Source organism: Melanerpes formicivorus, unplaced genomic scaffold (genome assembly GCF_026170545.1).
Source record: "Melanerpes formicivorus ecotype bairdi unplaced genomic scaffold, bMelFor1.0.p_v2 SCAF_58, whole genome shotgun sequence".
NCBI lineage: Eukaryota > Metazoa > Chordata > Aves > Piciformes > Picidae > Melanerpes > Melanerpes formicivorus.
The window spans coordinates 1,962,576-1,982,268 of NW_027142410.1; the positions used below are offsets into that span (position 1 = coordinate 1,962,576).

The 19,693-nt window shown below is 49.2% G+C and overlaps 1 protein-coding gene across 1 annotated transcript in view; it reads right to left on the reverse strand.

The window, feature by feature from the left end:
* Positions 1-322: 322 nt before the first annotated feature.
* The window catches only part of SPINT1 (serine peptidase inhibitor, Kunitz type 1), a 28,782-nt gene continuing 9,411 nt past the window's right edge, over positions 323-19,693 (reverse strand). The window contains exons 3-11 of the mRNA XM_068161448.1: positions 16,326-16,477; positions 13,052-13,190; positions 10,961-11,131; positions 9,799-9,825; positions 8,209-8,334; positions 6,651-6,701; positions 4,660-4,830; positions 3,908-3,961; positions 323-2,318 (exon numbers count right to left, since the gene is read on the reverse strand). Coding sequence (XP_068017549.1) covers positions 2,122-2,318; positions 3,908-3,961; positions 4,660-4,830; positions 6,651-6,701; positions 8,209-8,334; positions 9,799-9,825; positions 10,961-11,131; positions 13,052-13,190; positions 16,326-16,477 — 1,088 coding nt within the window. The 3' untranslated portion in view covers positions 323-2,121. The remainder of the gene's footprint in view (positions 2,319-3,907; positions 3,962-4,659; positions 4,831-6,650; positions 6,702-8,208; positions 8,335-9,798; positions 9,826-10,960; positions 11,132-13,051; positions 13,191-16,325; positions 16,478-19,693) is intronic.

Consider the following 19,693-nt stretch of genomic DNA (forward strand, 5'->3'; position numbering starts at 1 on the left):
TCTGCTTTTGGTTTCAGACCCAAACCCCAAACCAGTCTGACCAGCTGGAGCCCAGTTTCAGGTTACACCCTGCTTGCTCTCTGGGTGACTTAGTGAGTAATGATCTCACTCCTAGCACACTGAGTAAGGCAGTTGCCTCTGCAGGTATCCACAGATGTTACGTCCCCCACTTCCAGACCTTCCCAAGCCACGGGACTGCAACACCTGAGAGCTCTCCCCTGAGCGACCACAGCCTGGGCAGATGAAAGGGTGTGAGATAGCAGGCATGGGAAACTTACCTCCCTCCTCTGCAGGTCATTGCTTCCCAGACACCACTCCCAAGTCAGATAAGACAAACAATTCCTCTTTATTATCAGAGTGAGCACGCAAAAAAATGAATCAAGATGTTAGGTTTATTGCATAGACCATGATAGGCTGTGGCAAAACCAAAGAGATGGAAGAAATGATACAAGGCAGATCAGGATGGTTGGATTCAATGATCTTAAAGGGTCTGTTCCAACCTAAACAACTCTATGAAAAGCCATGGAGGAATCTGACCAGCCCCAGGGACACTGAGGCAGATGCCTGTGATTGGGAGAAGCGTGCAGTCAGATTGCCAGCAGGCTGTGGGCAGCAGTTTCTTCCCTTCCATCCCAAGCATCAGCCCAATAAGGCAGCTCTCCTGGAGCTTGAGAACCATGCCCTGAGCTTCACCAGAGCCTTCCAAAGCCACATTGCTCTTGGCCCTGAAAGGGTCCAAGCATTGAAACTGAAGTCTGTACATAGATTTATGTTTCTCACACACACACATGCAAACACACACACACTGGTTTACTCTCTCTTCACAGCAGGAGTTTTTCCAAGAGCAGCAGGCACTGGAAGTTTGGGGACTGGTGCCAACCCCACAGCCAACAAAGTGTACCAGGCACTTCAGAAATAGCAGCTTCTGCCCATAACAGCAGTCCTCAGCTCCCAGAAGTACAAGCCTGGACCACAGAGATGCAGCAGTACAAGGATGAGAAGCACCTCACTGCAAACAGCCTATGGGGGAACACACCAGATCTTGCTGAAGTGAGAATGTCACACCTTGCCACGGGGCCAGCACCTCCCAGTGCTGGGCTCATCTTGCACTGGGAGAGACAGGCCAGAAGAAGCAAGGAAGCCCCAGAACATTAGCTGGTGATGTCCAGCTCAGTCCTGTGTTCCAGGAGCTGCCACAGACTCAGGTCAGGCTGTGTTCTTGGAGGGGAGCACAGTAAAATCAAAGCTGCAGCAACGGTTCAACTGCAAGGGAGCTGAGTCCTTCCACCCTTCAGTTCCCATTGTCAGGAGGAGTAGGGACATTTCCTTTCCTTTCATGTGAGAATAAATAGTTATTTTCTCAATGTGTTTGAGGTCAGATTGAACGCTAGAAAAGCAATCAAGGCAACTCACACGGGGAAAATGGTGCACATGTAGGAGGCTGTAATGTGCCAGCCAGGCAGAAAAAAAACCCTAGGTGTGCTTTTCTCTTGAAAAGCGAAGCCTAGTGATTAATGCAGGTATTTCTGTTTCCTTCCATCTTGAAAACAGGAACCACTGGAGAGTGCCACAGGGCCCTTGGAGCAGTTCTGGATGGTTACGTGAATCTCACAGCCCTCAAGAGGCTCACACGGCCAGGAGGAGGGCTGGGAGGCAGGGTCACCCTGCAGAGGACTGGGCAAAGGGAGGAAAACACAAGGCTGGGTGGAATAAGTGGCACTGCCAACAAAAAATTGTTGACTCTGGTGAGCTTGCACCACTCACCAGTGTGAATGCTACCCAGATCCAGTCCCAGGGTCCATCGGTAAGTTGAGCAGAGTTGTGCTCTGGGCTTGAGCAGGAAGAAAGATGCAATTCAGAGTTTCACTGGATGGTTTGGGCTTAGGAAGGGATAGACATCAGTGAACATCAAAATGCTCCCAGAACCTCACTTTCCAGGGCAGCCCTTTAGCCAAGACAATCACAAACACTAGTACTGCCAAATCACGGCTAGATCTTGGCCTCTTGCTACAAATGTCTTCAAAGAGAAACAGTCCTTCAGACACAGACCCGTGCCTAGCAACAGCACTGCAGAAGTGCTGGGGAATGCCCCAGTGCTGGGCTGCAGAGAGAGGCTGCAGGTCAGACTGGTTTGGTGGCACTGCTGTAAAACAGATGCTCAGTGTCCTCCGTGGTGGAGAGGGTCGAGTTGGTAGCAGTGGCTGGCTGACGGCGGCGGCTGTTCTTCTTCCTGTTCTTCAGGAAGAAGTAGCCAATGATCACCAGGACCACCATGATGCAGATCCCCAGGAGCACAGCAATCACAACCTCAAAGGCACCTGTGGGGGATACATGAACACATCAGAAGGGCTGCCCCCCAAGCTCTGGTGCAGCAGGAGTGCTCAGGAAGAAGCAGGCACAAAAGCTGCTGCAGAAGCTGTGCTGGCAAAGAGAAGAGGTGGGCAACAGCTGGCCTGACAGCAGGATGGGCAAAGAAGAAAGAAGGGAACTGCTTGGCATAACGGCATGGGCAGGGCATAGCCAGCCTGTCTCTCCCAGCTGATGGTTCTCATCCTTTCCCAGATGCACCACGCCCTCTAAAGGCTATGTGGTGACTTCGGCAGGCTTGGCCATTTGACACCCCTAGGAATTTGAAGCTCTCTGCAATGCTGGCCTTGCTTTCTTATGCCAACAGGCAAGCCACCAAGGGGTGGTCTCAGAAAGAACCTCTTGTTTGGGATGTCAGAGTGAGCTGTGCTGGACAGGCTGTGGGGAAAGGAGAAGAGGAGGCTCAGGGGAGATCTTATTGCTCTCTACAACTCCTGGTTGTAGCCAGGAGGGGGTTGGTCTCTTCTCCCAGGCAACCAGCACCAGAATAAGAGGACACAGTCTCAAGCTGCGCCAGGGGAAGTTTAGGCTGGAGGTGAGGAGAAAGTTCTTCACTGAGAGAGTTGTTAGCCATTGGGATGTGCTGCCCAGGGAGGTGGTGGAGTCACCATCACTGGAGGTGTTCAAGAGGGACCGGACGTGGCACTTGGTGCCATGGTTTAGTAGTCATGAGGTCTGTGGTGACAGGTTAGACTTGATGATCTCTGAGGTCTTTTCCAACCTTGTTGATTGTATGACTCTATGAAAGAGCTTGTAGCAGTGCTGTGAGCACTTGTTCTTCCACAGCTATCAAACTCCTGCATCATCAGTGGAGACAGTCACACAGGCTGCACATGAGAGCAGATGTGAATCTCAGGCTTAAAGCAGTCTCTGGGGTTGAAGAATGGAGGTGGATAATTTCAGGAGTTCTCTACTGAAGAAAGAGGCCTTACAGCCCTGTGGTAAAAGGCAGCAACCTTGATGCAACATTGTTTTAAGAACTTCCAATTCCAAGCTTTGGTGTTTGTTACAGTGGTAGAGGGGATGTTTAGGGTCATCAGATTTCCCCATAGCCTAGCACCCAACATTACTCCCATACCAATCTGAGCCTCCTTTCTTGCAGCAGTGAGTGGTCCTTATGTGACCTTGGCACTTAGCAAGAATTTTACATGCCTTTTTCTGAGGTTGAACATGCAAGTTGATGGAAGGAAAATCAGGAGCTTCTTAATCATAGAATCATTAAGATTGGAAAAGACCTCTAAGAACATCAAATCCAACCTCCTACCCAACACCTCCACGACCACTGAGACACAGACAAAGGAGAAGCTGGACCACAGAAGCACCTCAGGTTGGACTTGATGATCTTTGAGGTCTCTTCCAACCTTGGTGATACTGTCATACCTCTTGTCACTGCTAGCATCCCACAAATCCCACACTGCTCCCTCAGAATGAAAAGCAGGGAGAGAGATAAGACTACTATTTGCAAGGAAAGACCAAATGTTTTTCAGGACAGGGTAAAAGCAACAAGTAAGATCTGTAGGGAAAAAAAAATGTCACTTACTTAAGGTATCATTCTGGGATTCAAATTCCCACCGCCGGCCAATGACATCCGCTTCTGAATTGGGAGCACAGAGGGAGAAAAAACTGTTACAAAGAAGGCTGGGAACAAGGCACATGACAGGCTTCTGGGGAGCATACTTGTGGTGCTCTGAAGTAGCTGAATAGATAAGAGCATCCCTCTTGACAGCCATGGCACACAGCTCTCGGGGCAGGCTGTGAGGCAGAGTGGAGCTGAGGGCGACACTTCAAGGCAAGCAACAGTTTGCCTCTTAAGAGACACAGTTTGGCAGAATTCCTCCTGTTTCAGCTGCTGGACTCCACAGCAACACACACAAAACTCTACAGTGTAGACCTTTCCCTCTTGTTTCTTCAAAACTTCTGCCTAGTATGTGCTGTTGAGGATTTTCTTACTCGACCCACTCCCACGTGGGGAGAGCTGGAGCCAAGCGGGAAAGCTAAGATTCTTTCCAGAGAGGCCACACAGTATCCCCGGTTGTTTTGTCACCATCTTCTATCCCTTTTGCCACACCGGCACCCAAAATGTTTTCCAGCTCTGAGACATGACAGGCTGCACTGCAGGAAGAGGCTATAGGCACATACTGCTCCCTGTAAGCCCTTGGTCATGCTGAAGAGCGCTGTGATGCATGGCCAGGGATTGAGGGCAGAGCTGTTCTGACTGAAAGCCACTGTGCCTCTTTGGGACCACAGAATTTCACCTGGAGTGATGAAAACTCCAATAGAATCCCAGCTTACTTGTGATGCCTGAACATGATTTCATACACTCTTCCTCCTCTAGAAAGTTGTTGTTGTTGCCACCACAGCCCCCATAGGTGAAGGGGTCACACTTCTCAGAGAATGGGTTATAGTACCAGCGGGGGATGCTCTCAGTGCACTGTCCAGTATCAGGCAAGTCCACACAGTGACCTGGCAAGGGAAAGGAGAGGTGTTCTAATGCAAGCAACATCTTCTGCTGACAAGAGAAGAGCACAAGCACTATTGGCAAAGGGAATCCCATGGCCAGAGCAGTGGCTCTCAGGTCCCCTCTGCCCAGCTGCCTGCTGCTCAAACCTTGCCAAGGTGGGCTGCCACCTGCCCATAAACCAAATTTACAAGGAGGAGAAAGAACCATCAGGCTGTGTGGTGATGCTAGGCCTTGGATTCAATGCCCTGCAGAAATGACCTGTCCTTCTGGGCAGGCAAAAGGGCAAATGGAAGAGCCTGGATTCACAGAAACCACAGTTTGGCTCAGGTGTCCTCTAGCAGAAAGCTTCATTTAAGCTGACTGGGGTGTTATGGGTTTAAGAGCCCTAGAGAAGAAAAGTTCTCCAGGGACTAGATAGCCCAGGAAGTGGACACTGGAAAAAATACAACTTTTTGTTATTTCATCCCATAATTCCTGCATCTGCCCTTTATAAACAGACAGCACAGCAAGAAAGCCAAAGGCATCCTGGCTTGTATCAGCAATGCTGTGTCCAGCAGGAGTAGGGAGGTAATTGTCCCCTTGTACTCTGCTCTGGTGAGGCCACACCTTGAGTATTGTGTCCAGTTTTGGGCACCTCACTACAGGAGAGATGTGGAGGTGCTGGAGCCAGTGCAGAGGAGGGCAAGGAAGCTGGAGAAGGGCCTGGGGAATAAATCTGATGAAAAGCAACTGAGTGAGCTGGGGATGGTTACTTTGAGGGGAGACCTCATTGCTGTCTACAACTACCTGAAAGGACATTGTGGAGAGGCTGGTGCTGGTCTCTTCTCACAGGTAATTAGTAGTTGAACAAGGGGGAATGGCCTCAGGCTGTGGCTGGGTAGGCTTAGACTGGATATTAGGAAAAAAATGTTCACAGCAAGAGTGGTCAGGCACTGGGAGTGAGCTGCCCAGGGAGGTGGTTGAGTCACTGGATGTGTTTCAAGGTGGTTTGGATGTGGTGCCTGGGGATATGGTTTAGGGGTGACCCTTGTAGAGTAGGGTTAATAGTTGGACTTGGTGATCCTGAGGCTCTTTTCCAACCTGAATGTTTCTGTGATTCTTCTCCTTTTCTCCCTCTCTCTGCTCCCAGGTGGACTTTACCTCTTTTGGGGGAGGTTTGGCTTCAGCCTTGGCAGAGATAATTTTTACTGTGTCATTCAGGTCATGGGGGTGGGGGGTGTTGAGGCCTGGGATCGAGGACTGGTTGCAGGGGGAAGGTTTTGGGAAGGTTCTGGCCTAGTGAGATCTTGGTAAAGCCAGGATGGGATAGAACTGGGATGAGGCTAACGATGGATTTGTGTATTTTGTATGGTTTTGTGGTGTTGTATATAGTTGTGAACAGTACTTCCATTTAAACTGCCAATCCTGTGTGGAGTGTTTTCTTTTACTCCTTTGGGGAGGGGTAAGAGACCTTCTGTCCACTCCCTAAACCCAGAGCACTGGGGATATGCTCTCTCAGCCTGGTGACAGGGTCATTGTCTACAGCAGTACAAACCAGACAAAGGTATGGGATCAAGCACAGGAGCACAAGAACTCATGTGATGCTACTGTTGGAGACCTGCTGGGGTGGAAATTGTTTGGGCAGGGGAGTGTAAACCTGCTCTAAACAGCTGTCCTCAAGGTCACAGAACAGGCCCTTGCTCATTTTTAGTACAGGGACTATCCAGATCCCAAACCACCTGGTTTTGGCATTATAGAGGGAAGCAGTTTTACCATAACACAACAGACAAGAAGAAGCCCAAAGCTGGTAGATGTCAGCCCAGGTTCTCTGAGCACTCCATACCTTGCTTGTGTGTGACATTGAGTTTCTGCAGCCTGTTGAACTCACGAGCATCTGCAAGAGAAACATTTCATGTTAAAACTTCTCTCTGAAGACAGAAGCAATGTCTCCATCTATACAGACATGGGCAGGCAGGGCTTTCTTGCTCATTGCTTTGCTCTCAGATGCTAGAGAAAAGTGAGGTACATTTTGAGGTTCTGGAATATCTCAAAGCTATCAGAGGAACCTGGGAGAAATAAAATGTAATAACAAGGAGCTACTCCAAATTTCCAGCCCACAATTACAGAGACTAAAATAAGGAAAACAAAGGATGCTTCCTTGTTTTTTTTTTCCCATCAGAAAGTAAGGGGAAACTGCTCTCACTCCAGGTTTTAAGAGGTGTGACAGAGCACTAGTGTAAGAGAGGGCAAGAGAGACTTAAATTGTGTGCTTGCAACATAAAAAGGCAACAAAACACCCACATATAGGAAAAGGGTGATGAGGTGGGAAGAGAGGTGGGAAGAGAGGTGGAGGAAGGGGTGATTGAGGACTTGGACAGCTTGCCACTGTGCATTTACATTAGCATAGTGTGAGGATGGTAAGGGGACTGTGGCACTGGATAGACTGAGGGAGATCATGGTTTCATTTCCTGTCTCCCAACTCTAGGAGAAAAAGAATATTGGAAGAGGAGGGGAGGACAAGCTCTGAATTCTTACTGACAGGTGCAGAGAAGGGAGTTGAAGGTATTTAAAAAGCAGGAAACATCCCAGAGGGAAGATCAGCTGTGGCAGTCAGCAGGGATGTGGGAGCTGGCAGAACCAGTAAATATAATGCTGCTGAAAGAGGTAAGAACAGAAGGCACCAAGAATAGAATAGAATAGAATAGAATAGAATAGAATAGAATAGAATAGAATAGAATAGAATAGAATAGAATAGAATAGAATAGAATAGAATAGAATAGAATAGAACAGAACAGAATAGAACAGAACCGAACCAAACCAGGTTGGAAGAGACCTTCAAGATCATCGCGTCCAACCCATCAACCAATCCAACACCACCTAATCAACTAAACCATGGCATCAAGCACCCCATCAAGTCTCTTCCTGAACACCTCCCATGATGGTGATTCCACCACCACCTCGGGCAGCCCATTCCAATGGGCAATCACTCTCTCTGTATAGAACTTCTTCCTACATTCAGCCTAAATCTCCCCTGGTACAGCCTGAGACTGTGTCTTCTTGTTCTGGTGCTGGCTGCCTGGGAGAAGAGACCAACCTCTGCCCTTCAGGTAGTTGTAGAGAGCAATAAGGTCACCCCTGAGCCTCCTCTTCTCCAGGCTAAACAACCCCAGCTCCCTCAGCCTCTCCTCATAGGGCTTGTGTTCCAAACCCCTCACCAACTTTGTTGCCCTTCTCTGGACTCATTCCAGCAAGTCAACCTCCTTCCTAAACTGAGGGGCCCAGAACTGGACGCAGTACTCAAGGTGTGGCCTAACCAGTGCAGCATACAACACCTGTAACTGACACTGTACCCAGCCCTGGGCAGATACTAAGTCGTCTAAGCCAGAATGTGAAGCACTTACATCGTTCACAGAACATCTCATCCGATCCATCAGCGCAGTCAAGAGTTTCATCACACTCCAGATAGGCATCAATGCAGCAGCCATCCTTGCATCTGAAGAAGGGGGACTGGCACTTCCCATTGCACACTGCATCAGAAACAGTTCAAATAGCTCATTAAAATTCATTACTTCTGCTTGCCACACAGATGCTTTATGAAGGACTTAAAAGCTTCTGACAGGGCCGGCAAACAAGAAAGGTTACAGCATCTCTTCAGTGCCACCCTAGACTCAAAAAAAAGAGAATATTGTTGTTCATAAAGGAAGCATTGCTCTAGGAACAGCCATGCTTCCTCTCACAGAAGTACAGAAGAAAGAATGAGCTACTCAGGAAGAATATGGAGACGTTGCCCAAGCAAGCATGAGGGATTACATTAGGAAAGCCAAACTGAAACGTGCAGACCGGGCTGAGAGAGCCAATGGAGAAGAGCAGTTATCCCCCTCTGCTCCACAGGTGGTCCCAAGTGCTGAGTACTGTGCCCAGTTCTGAGCTCCACAGTACACAAGACATTAGTACACTGGAGTGGATCCAGCAGAGGCTCAGCAAGGGGCTGCAGCACAAGTTTGATCACAAAGTTATGGAAAAGACAGAGGTAGACTCATTTTGGAGGTGCACAGAAATAGAATGAGAGACATGAGTTGTGACAAGGGAAAGTGATTCAATAATAAGGGAGGGAAATGTTAACAAGGGTCATAGAATCAATAAGGTTGGAAGAGACCTCAGAGATCATCAAGTCCAACCTGTCACCCAATGCCTCATGACTACTAAACCATGGCACCAAGTGCCACATCCAATCCCCTCTTGAACACCTCCAGGGACGGTGACTCCACCACTCCCGTAGGCAGCACATTCCAATGGCTAACAACTCTCTCTGGGAAGAGCTTTCTCCTCAGCTCCAGATTAAAATTCCCCTGGTGCAGCTTGGACACAGTACTCAAGGTGTAGCCTAACCAGTGCTGAGCCCAGGGCAGAAGGACTTCTCTGCTCCTGCTGGCCACACTATTCCTGATGCAGGTCAGGATGTCATTGGCCTTCTTGGCCACCTGGGCACACTGCTGGCTCATGTTCATCTAGCTGCCAATCAGTACCCCCAGGCCCCTTTTTGCCTGGCTGCTCTCCAGCCACTCTGACCCCAGCCTATAGCACTGCATGGGGTTGCCATGGCCAAAGTGCAGCACCTGGCACTTGGACTTGTTGAATGTCATCCTGTTGGAGTCTGCCTATCTGCCCAGCCGGTCATCAAACACTGGCACAGTATGAGCAGAGAAAGCATCAAATCTCCTTTGTCAGAGATACCCAAAAACAGACTGAATGCAGTCCTGAGCAATCCAATATGACTCAAAGCTGGTCCTGCTTTGAGTAGTGGGCTGGAGCAGTTGACCTCCAGAGGTAAGCCCCGACCTGAATTACCCTATGGCATGGAAGTGAAAGGCTCAGTAAAGGAATTAGACTCCAGTGCTTCACTTTCCACTCTGACTGAGTGCCACAGGAATGGATGTGAGACAGTGAGCCTGAGCTCACAGCAGGATTACATAGGGGTACAGGAGGCTCACCTGGCTCTTGTCGCCCACCAACAGAACCTGAAGAGACAAGGGGGAAAAGAAAACAAAATTATCACCACAGCCTTTTGTCATCTGAAGATCAGCTGTATTTTACCTGCCCATCTCACCTAAGAAGTGCATATTTTCTGGAAGCAAGACCTCTAAGAGCTTGGGTGGGGAAATAGAGATTCCCACCACCCACAGACCCCAGATGAGTAGTACCCATGTAAGGCAGGCCTGGAGGAAGACAGGGGAACTTCCCACCACTAGAAAGACCATTCCAGAAGATCTTTCTCTTCCAAAAGTTTTGCCTCCTCCTCCTTAAGCTGTTTACCACAAAGGGGTTGGCAGAGCCCATTTATTTCAGGCAGCACTAACTCACTGTGGAGACTTGGCTGAGAGGGTGCTAAGGATGAACATCATTTTCATTTTGAGAGCGAAGCACTTCTAGCACACACACAGAGCACACACACAACACAGCACAACGCAGCACAACACAGCACAACACAACACAGCACAGCACAACACAACACAGCACAACACAGCACAACACAGCACAACACAGCACAACACAACACAGCACAACACAACACAACACAGCACAACACAGCACAGCACAACACAGCACAACACAACACAACACAACACAGCACAACACAGCACAGCACAACACAGCACAACACAACACAACACAGCACAGCACAACACAACACAACACAGCACAACACAGCACAACACAACACAGCACAACACAGCACAACACAACACAACACAGCACAACACAACACAACACAACACAACACAACACAGCACAACACAGCACAACACAACACAGCACAGCACAGCACAACACAACACAGCACAGCACAGCACAGCACAACACAACACAGCACAACACAACACAGCACAACACAACACTCTCTTTAAGTTTAGGTTTCAGATCTGACACAAATATTTGGTGAGGGTTTTTGCGGTCAGGGACACTGTCCAGGAGAGCAGTGTTCCAGGAGCTGGGTCAGCTGTGGTGGCAGTGTAAGACTAGGACTCCCCATCCCTAATTAGCCTGGCCTCCTGAGTTCTCTGAGCTCTAAATAGCCAAGAAGCTGCCTGACCTGCCCACACAATCATCCCAATGCTATGAGAAAGAGTGGGCTGATTTTCGAAGAAGACTCACCTCTGACATTCTTGCAGGCAAGCTGACACTCCTCCTCTCGTAAGTAGTTATTCTTGTTGGGCTTGCAGCCACCAAAAACGAACTCCTCACACTGCTGAAGGCTGGGGTTGTAAAACCAACGTGGAAAAGACCCTCGGCACCAACCCACCTTCTTAGGAGTCAGGCAGTGCTCTGTAGGAAGGTTAACATAAAAGCCTCTGCTTAGCTTCCTTTGCCTTCACTACCCAAAGGAGAAAACCTTCCAAATGGAAGTTTGTGAAGAGTGTGGACACTTGTCTGAAGGGATTTATAACAGCTTAAGTGGCATGGAGAAGGTGAGTAGGGAATCAGTGTGTGTGTTTTCTTATATGAAAGGCAGGGTCATAAAATCAAATTAGAAGGTGCCACATCCCTAAAGCAAAAGGAGCTGCTTCTTCACACAGCACGTAGTTAAACTGTGAAACTCTTTGCTTCAGGATGCTGATGCTGCTGTCCAAAGATTGCATGAGGTCAAAAAGGGATTAATCCATGGCTATTAAACACAAAGACACTGGCTTCTGCTTAAAAAACATCTCCCAGTTACATATTGTCTGGGGACTAGCCAAGTATAGTAGAGGTTTACTGATAGCTTGTCATGTTCTTGTACTCTTACCAAAGTGTCAGCCCTTGGCCACTGTTGGACACTGTTAGAATAGAATAGAATAAACCAGGTTGGAAGAGGCTCCACCACCTCCCTGGGCAGCACATTCCAATAGCTAATGACGCTCACTGGGAAGAACTTTCTCTTCACCTCCAGCCTAAACCTCCCCTGGCACAGCTTGAGACTGTGTCCTCTTGTTCTGGTCCTGGTTACCTGGGAGAAGAGACCAACCCCCACCTGGCTACAACCTCCCTTCAGGTAGTTGTAGACAGCAAGAAGTTCTCCCCTGAGCCTCCTCTCTCCAGGCTAAACAACCCCAGCTCCCTCAGCCTCTCCTCACAGGGCTGTGCTCAAGGCCTCTCCCCAGCCTTGTTGCCCTTCTCTGGACACATTCAAGAGTCTCAATGTCCTTCCTAAACCAACAGACCCAGAACTGGACACAGGACTCAAGGTGTGGCCTAACCAGTGCTGAGTACAGGGGCACAATGACTTCCCTGCTCCTGAGGACCACACTATTCCTGCTGCAGGCCAGGATGCCATTGGCCTTCTTGGCCACCCTGAGCACACTGCTGGCTCATGTTCAGCCAGCTGTCAACCAGTACCCCTAGGTCCCTTTCTGTCTGGCTGCTCTCCAGCCACTCTGACCCCAGCCTGTAGCACTGCACTTTCCACAGATCTCGAGTAAAGAAGTGGTAGAATGTAAATAAATTACCATTGGATGCAAAAGGGGAAATAATGATAAGGTCCAAATAACCCCATTGGTCTGACTGCTAACATAAGGTTAGTTGTGTAAAGCAATTTTCTCTCTTTTCAGTTTCCTCACTCTAGCAGATACCAGCTGTTACTTCTGTTGGCTTTGCTGGCCTTGGCTGCATCTCTTTGCTCTGGCTAAGTACTAACAGCTACTCTTTGCTCTTCTTTCTCTTGTCCCATGTACAGGGGAAAGGTGTGGGGAGAGGAGGAAGCTGATGGTAAGCCCCTGGTCTTGTAAATACGTGCAAATATTTGTACATATTCATTGCATTCCATATTCCTAGATTGCAGTGTGCTTGTAAATACAGCTTCCTTTGCTTTCAGCTGAGCTGGTCTGGCAATTTTGTGTTGGGGGGAATTTCAACCCACCACAAGCTTTCAGGCTCTTCTGCGTCCTACACCCTCAGCTGCACCCCCAGGCTTCAGCCACCCTGGCGTCACCCAGCAGAGGGCACTGACATGCAGAAAGGAAGGAGTTATTGCAAGACATTTCTTCTGCAGAAAGGCACAAAAAAGGCTAAAATAGACCCCCATGGATCAGGAAACATCCCACTACTGGTCAGGTGCAGGCTTTCCCTGGGAAAAGTTGACATGCAGCTCTAGTCTCTTGGTTGTGCTCGTTTCTCATCTACCCCATCAAGAAGACCACTGGTAACACAAGAGCAGAGCAGCACCCAGGCTTGGGGACTCCAGCTAGACACCCATGGGCTGAGGCTCACCTTCAGTCTGCTCAGAATTCAGCACCATGATGGTGATGTTGGTAAAGTCTTGCTGTTGTGCAGTGTCCGTGACAGTAAGCTGGAAGACGTAAGTCCCCGCCTGCAGGTTGGAGATTTCTACCTGATCTTCTTCGTGATTCTGAGAACACAAAAGAGAGGTTTATGCAGAAGAAGGTACCTCCAAAGAGTCAGTGAGTGAAGCCATGCAAGGGATAGGATAGGATAGGATAGGATAGGATAGGATAGGATAGGATAGGATAGGATAGGATAGGATAGGATAGGATAGGATAGGATAGGATAGGATAGGATAGGATAGGATAGGATAGGATAGGATAGGATGGGATAGGATGGGATAGGATGGGATAGGGCAGGGCAGGGCAGGGCAGCACAGGACAGGACAGGACAGAATAGAATAGAATAGAATAGAATAGAATAGGCCAGGTTGGAAAAGACCTTTGAGATCATCAAGTCCAACCTATCACCCAACACTAATCAACTAAACCATGGCACCAAGCACCCCATCCAGTCTCTTCCTAAACACCTCCAGTGATGGTGACTCCACCACCTCCCTGGGCAGCACATTCCAATAGCCAATCACTCTTTCTGTGAAGAGCTTCTTCCTAACATCCAGCCTAAACCTCTCCTGGCACAGCTTGAGACTGTGTCCTCTTGTTCTGGTGCTGCTTGCCTGGGAGAAGAGACCAATCCCCACCTGGCTACAACCTCCCTTCAGGTAGTTGTAGACAGCAATAAGGTCTCCTCTGATCCTGCATTTGGAGGAAAGGAGTTTGGCTGGAAACCCCCAAGCTGATGTCTGGCATGAAAAATATCTCAGTGCTATACATTCCTCCCAAATCCATGGGCTGGTTCCAAGCTGGAACAGCAGAGTGGAAGAGTACCTCAAGCATCATCAGGTAGTTCATATTTTGGGGCACTGTGAAGGCATGAGTGGAAATAAAAATCATAGGAGTGGACTGAAATACCTGCAGCTTCTATTTTAATTTGTAAAGAATGAAATCTATTGTGAATCATTTACTTAGTGCATATGAGCTGGGTGTATTTAAGAAACACAAACCCTTTCATTTTTTACTAGGACATGGGTATTTCACTGCCAAGAAGGAAATGAGTGCCTATTTCTTTGCTTGCTTAGAAGTTTCTGGAAGACTGAATTGCTGAACTCCTGGCCAAGCTGTCAGCCCATGGCTTGGACAGCAGCACTCTGAGCTGGGTTAGGAACTGGCTGGAGGGCTGAGCCCAGAGACTGGTGGTGAATGGTGCCACATCCAGCTGGCAGCCAGGCACCATTGGTGTTCCCCAGGGATCAATGCTGGGCCCCATCCTGTTCAATATCTTTATTAAAGATCTAGATGAGGGGAATGAGTCAGTCATCAGTAAATCTGCAGATGACACCAAGTTGGGAGCAGGAGTTGATCTGTTAGAGGGCAGAAGGGCTCCGCAGATGGGCAGAGTCCAAGATGATGGCATTTAACAAGTCCAAGTGCTGGGTGCTGTACTTTGGGCACAACAACCCCATGCAGTGCTGCAGGCTGGGAACAGAGTGGCTGGAGAGCAGCCAAACAGAGAGGGACGTGGGGGTACTGGTTGACAGCTGGCTGAACATGAGCCAGCAGTGTGCCCAGGTGGCCAAGAAGGCCAATTGCATCCTGGCCTGCATCAGAAATAGTGTGGCCAGCAGGAGCAGGGAAGTCATTGTGCCCCTGTACTCAGCACTGGTTAGGCCACATCTTGAGTCCTGTGTCCAGTTCTGGGCCCCTCAGTTTAGGAAGGACATTGAGACTCTTGAATGTGCCCAGAGAAGGGCAACAAAGCTGGGGAGAGGCCTTGAGCACAGCCCTGTGAGGAGAGGCTGAGGGAGCTGGGGTTGTTTAGCCTGGAGAAGAGGAGGCTCAAGGGAGACCTCATTGCTCTCTACAACTACCCAAAGGGAGGTTGTGGCCAGGAGGGGTTGGTCTCTTCTCTCAGGCAATCAGCACCGGAACAAGAGGACACAGTCTGAAGCTGCACCACGGGAAGTTTAGGCTGGAGGTGAGGAGAAAGTTCTTCACAGAGAGAGTTGTTAGCCATTGGAATGTGCTGCCCAGGGAGGTGGTGGAGTCACCATCCCTGGAGGTGTTCAAGAGGGGATTGGATGTGGCACTTGGTGCCATGGTTTAGTAGTCATGAGGTGTTGGGTGACAGGTTGGACTTGATGATCTTTGTGGTCCCTTCCAACCTTATTGATTCTATGATGATTCTATCGTTTTGGCAGAACAGAAAGCTGTGTTATTATTGACAGAACCCTTTTTTCCCCCTTGTGTTTCCTAAAATTATTTGGTCACCATTTCCATGCTGTCTGCCTTTTTGGTTAGGTTTCAAGAGAATAGAGTGTTGCCACATGTCATCTTAATGTAGTTAACATAATACTAGAGGATTCTTTCCTTTCCCTGCCTGCTCTCCCCCCAGCCAAAAACATAGTTAAAAAAATCCTTTGGTTGGGCTGGGTGGAAGGGAAAAGCAAAAGAGCGCTGCCAGATTTCTACAGCCCCTTAGCACCCAGTCATTGCTGGTATTCAACTCAGCTGTGGGACTGATGCAACCATTTGCTAATTCTCCCACAAAGGTGTCACAAAAGCTCAGTATGACACCACCCCCCCACCCCCCCCAAGGCTTTCCAGAGCATTTTGCAGAAGCTTAACAGCGATCACTTGCCCTTTTAAAGCCACAATTCACATTCAACATCTATCAGATAGGCCAGGTTCACACCTCGCAGATCTTGGAGGTGTCAGGAGACCGTGACTCCTGCTCCTGCTCAGATAAAATAGGAGGAGCCACCTATCCTCTGAACGGAGATGAAAGTCCAGGAAAAGCCCCATGAGGTCAGAAGCAAGAGCCCGACTGCACTGCTTGGAGTCAAAGGAGAAGAAGCACCAGAATGGAGCAGAGCAAAGCTAAGGGCAGGCCCCCCCAGGGAGCTACAGGAGCTTGAAAGCAGAGGCAGCCCTCTCGCTGAAGCTGCTGCTCCCACTCAGGCAGATCAGGAAAGTTTGAGATGGAACCGTGGTGCAGGGAGCCTGAGTCCCAGCACCTCCCAGCAGTGCGGGAGAGGCTGGCGTCCAACAGGAGGAGCGCTCCCAGGCTCCTGGGAACAGGCTGGTGGGAGGGCTGGCTCCAGGAAGGAAGGACAAGGTGACCTGCGAGTCAGTGGCTGTCACAGCAGAGCAGTGCAGATCAGAGGTGACGGTGAGCAAGCTGCCTCCTCCCTGCAGCTCCCTACCTTCATCTCCACAGAGGTGTCACCAAGGATCTGCTTCCATTCGTATCTGACTATCCCTCGGTCGTCTGTGCTCTCTGTGCCCCTCAGCAACACCGGCTCCCCAGGCTGCACCCTCATGTCCTTGCCAGTGCGGGCGATGGGAGGATGGTCATCTGCAGAGCAAATATAGAACAAGGCTTGGGTAAGAGGCTGAAGGCTCCAGTCCTTATCTCTGTGACAGCAAGACAAGGATTCTTCAAGGCTAAATCAGACCTGAGCCACTGAAAGGAAAACACTTTTACAGGGCAGAGCTTCTTGCAGCTGTTACAGAACACAGAATTAACCAGGTCAGAAAAGACCTCAGAGATCATCAAATTCCACCTGTCACCCAACACCATCTAATCAACTAAACCATGGCACCAAGTGCCTCATCCAGTCTCTTTTTAAACACTTCCAGTGATGGTGACTCCACCACCTCAGAATCACAGTATCACCAAGGTTGGAAGAGTCCTCAAAGACCATCAAGTCCAACCTGTCAAATCATATTCCCACAACATTATGTTCCCACAGGGCTTGCCTTTGACAACCAGGAGGGGGAAACATGTCTCTAGGGGCTCTCAATAAATCCCAGAATCCCATGAGGCTACACAAGGCAGGAGCAGAGGTACAGAAGGAAGCAGCAAAAATTGAAACTCTGGACACCAGAATGATAGAATCAATAAGGTTGGAAAAGACCTCAGAGATCAAGTCCAACCTGTCACCACAGACCTCATGACTAGACCATGGCACCAAGAGCCACGTCCAATCCCCTCTTGAACACCACCAAGGACAGTGACTCCACCACCTCCCTGGGCAGCACATTCCAATGGCCAATCTCTCTTTCTGTGAAGAATTTCTTCCTAGCACCCAACCTAAACCTCCCCTGGTGCAGCTTGAGACTGCGTCCTCTTGCTCTGTCACAGGTTGCCTGGGAGAAGAGACCAACCCCCACCTGGCTACAACCTCCCTTCAGTTAGTTGTAGATGGCAATAAGGTCTCTCCTGAGCCTCCTCTTCTCCAGGCTAAGCAACCCCAGCTCCCTCAGCCTCTCCTCACAGGGCTGTGCTCCAAACCCCTCCCCAGCTTTGTTTCCCTTCTCTGGACACATTCCAGCAACTCAACATCTTTCTTAAACTGAGGGGTCCAGAAGTGGACAGAGCACTGCCTTCACTAATCTAGCAGCTTTAGCTCTTACTGCCCTCTCTAATCTAGCAACTCCGCTGCCCAACGTGGCAGTGCCACTGGACCAGTTGGCTCCCTGCCCACGGGAACAACTCTAAATGGGTGTCCCTGTGGCTATACTGCCATTGTGCTTCCAACTATTGGACCACAGCCTCACAAAACAGCACAGAGCAATTTCCACCCTTCACTTAGGGAGATGACCCAGTGTGGGTGTTGGAAGAATGTGGGACTGACTCTCATCACTCCTACCACCACCCCTAAGCAGTGTGTTAGCCTGCTTAACCAGAGCTGTGCAATGTGGGATTTGGATGGGAAATACCTCTCCTCCACCTTAACTTCCACCCCAGTCTCTGACATGCATGTCTTAAAAATAGAGCACACAAATGCCATCCATGAGATCACTATTTCTGTGCCATTCCATCCATCCTCTGCAATCCCTTACACACTCTTCCAGGCTGTGAGCACTTACACATCAAATGAAAACCAATCCCTGCCCACACCAGCAAAAGCAGCCTGTACAATGACACCATTGTGCCTGACTCAGACCTCCTTTTGGTCTGAACATCTCTGAGCACAGGCTTCCTGCATAACTCAGCCCATAAAACTCCACCTGGCAGCGCCTGTTCCAAGTCCAAGACTCAGTGTTCAAGCTCAACCTAAGCCTTTGGGGAAGGCATCGATCGTCATTTACAAGCTAGATAAAAATCACTCAGCCACATCAACTGTGACTGGAGAAGAGGGTAAGTGCCCAACCCCCTGAGAAAACTACTCCATCAGCTAATTATTTTCACTGTTGTAGACTCACTCCCAATTTCCTGTGTGAGTGTTTCTGGATTCTAGCTGACTCTTGCTAGAGCTTAGCAAAGGGACCTTTAATGCAAGGCATATAAACAAACCAACCAACCTGACATTCCAAACAAGCTGCTTTTATTTCTTTCACCACTAAATTCGGTGGGGTAGAGGGCTTTGCAACACATATTCCAGATCAGTTACCACAACTCAGCCCAGAATCCTCCTGTTTTCTAGTGTCTCATACCAAAAACTTGGGGGTACTGGTGGATGAAAAGCTGGACATGAGCCAGCAATGTCACACTCTCAGCCCAGAAGGCCAGCTGTGTCCTGGGGTGCATCAAAAGTGTGGCCAGCAGGTCAAGGGAGGGGATTCTTCCCTTCTACCCTGCTTTGGTCAATACTCCACCAGGAGTAATGTGTCTATCTCTGGAGCCCTCAGCACTTTAAAGACATAAACCTGTTGGAGAGGATTCAGAGGAGACTACAAAAATGACTGAAGGGCTGGAACACCTCTGCTACAAAGAAAGCCTAAGAGAGTTGTAGTTGTTGAATCTGTAGAAGAGAAGGCTCCATGGAGATCTTATTGCAGCCTTCCAGTACTTCAAGAGGCCTGTGAAAAAAAAGATGGGGACAGGCTTTTTAGCAGGGTGTGTTGTGACTGGACAAGGGGTGATGGTTTTAAACTAAAGAGAGGACATTTAGACTAGCTGTAAGGAATAAATATTTACCCTGAGGGGGGTGAAACACTGGCACAGGCTGCCCAGAATGGTGGTAGAAGCACCATCCCTGGAAATCTTCAAGGTCAGATTGGACGGGGCTATGAGCAGCCTGATCCAGGTGAATACATCCCTGCTTACTGCAGAGGTTTGGACTGGGTGACTTCTATATGTTCCTTCCAACCCAAATCTTTCTATGATTCTGTGATAGTCATTTTATCACGGTCTTTAAAATGCTGCTGCCACCAGGAAGTCACAGGGGGAACAAACCTTCCCTTGTTTACACATTCAAGTGCTGTGCTCAGCCTGCTTGGCTGCAGAATCAGGGAGGGTAGGTGTGCCAGCTCTCTGAGGCTGCCCCTGCAGCTTACCACCCTCATCACCGAGCTGATGGGGCTGCAGTTTTGCAGTATGTGAAGAGGTCAGCCACTCCTAGCTTTGCACTGCTGCAGGGCTTCTAGTTGTATTTATCACTCCAGCCTGTGTGCTCTCTATACTGGTTGTGTCTTTGATTCCATCCTTTTGTGTAAGGAGCAAAATGGCATCAAGCTCATATTGTTGAGCTTGATCCAATCACCTAAATAGGCAGAGGAGACTCAGACAGACTGAAAGAGGCCAGGAGGACAAGCAGAGATGCCCACCTTGGTGTCCTCTCACCAT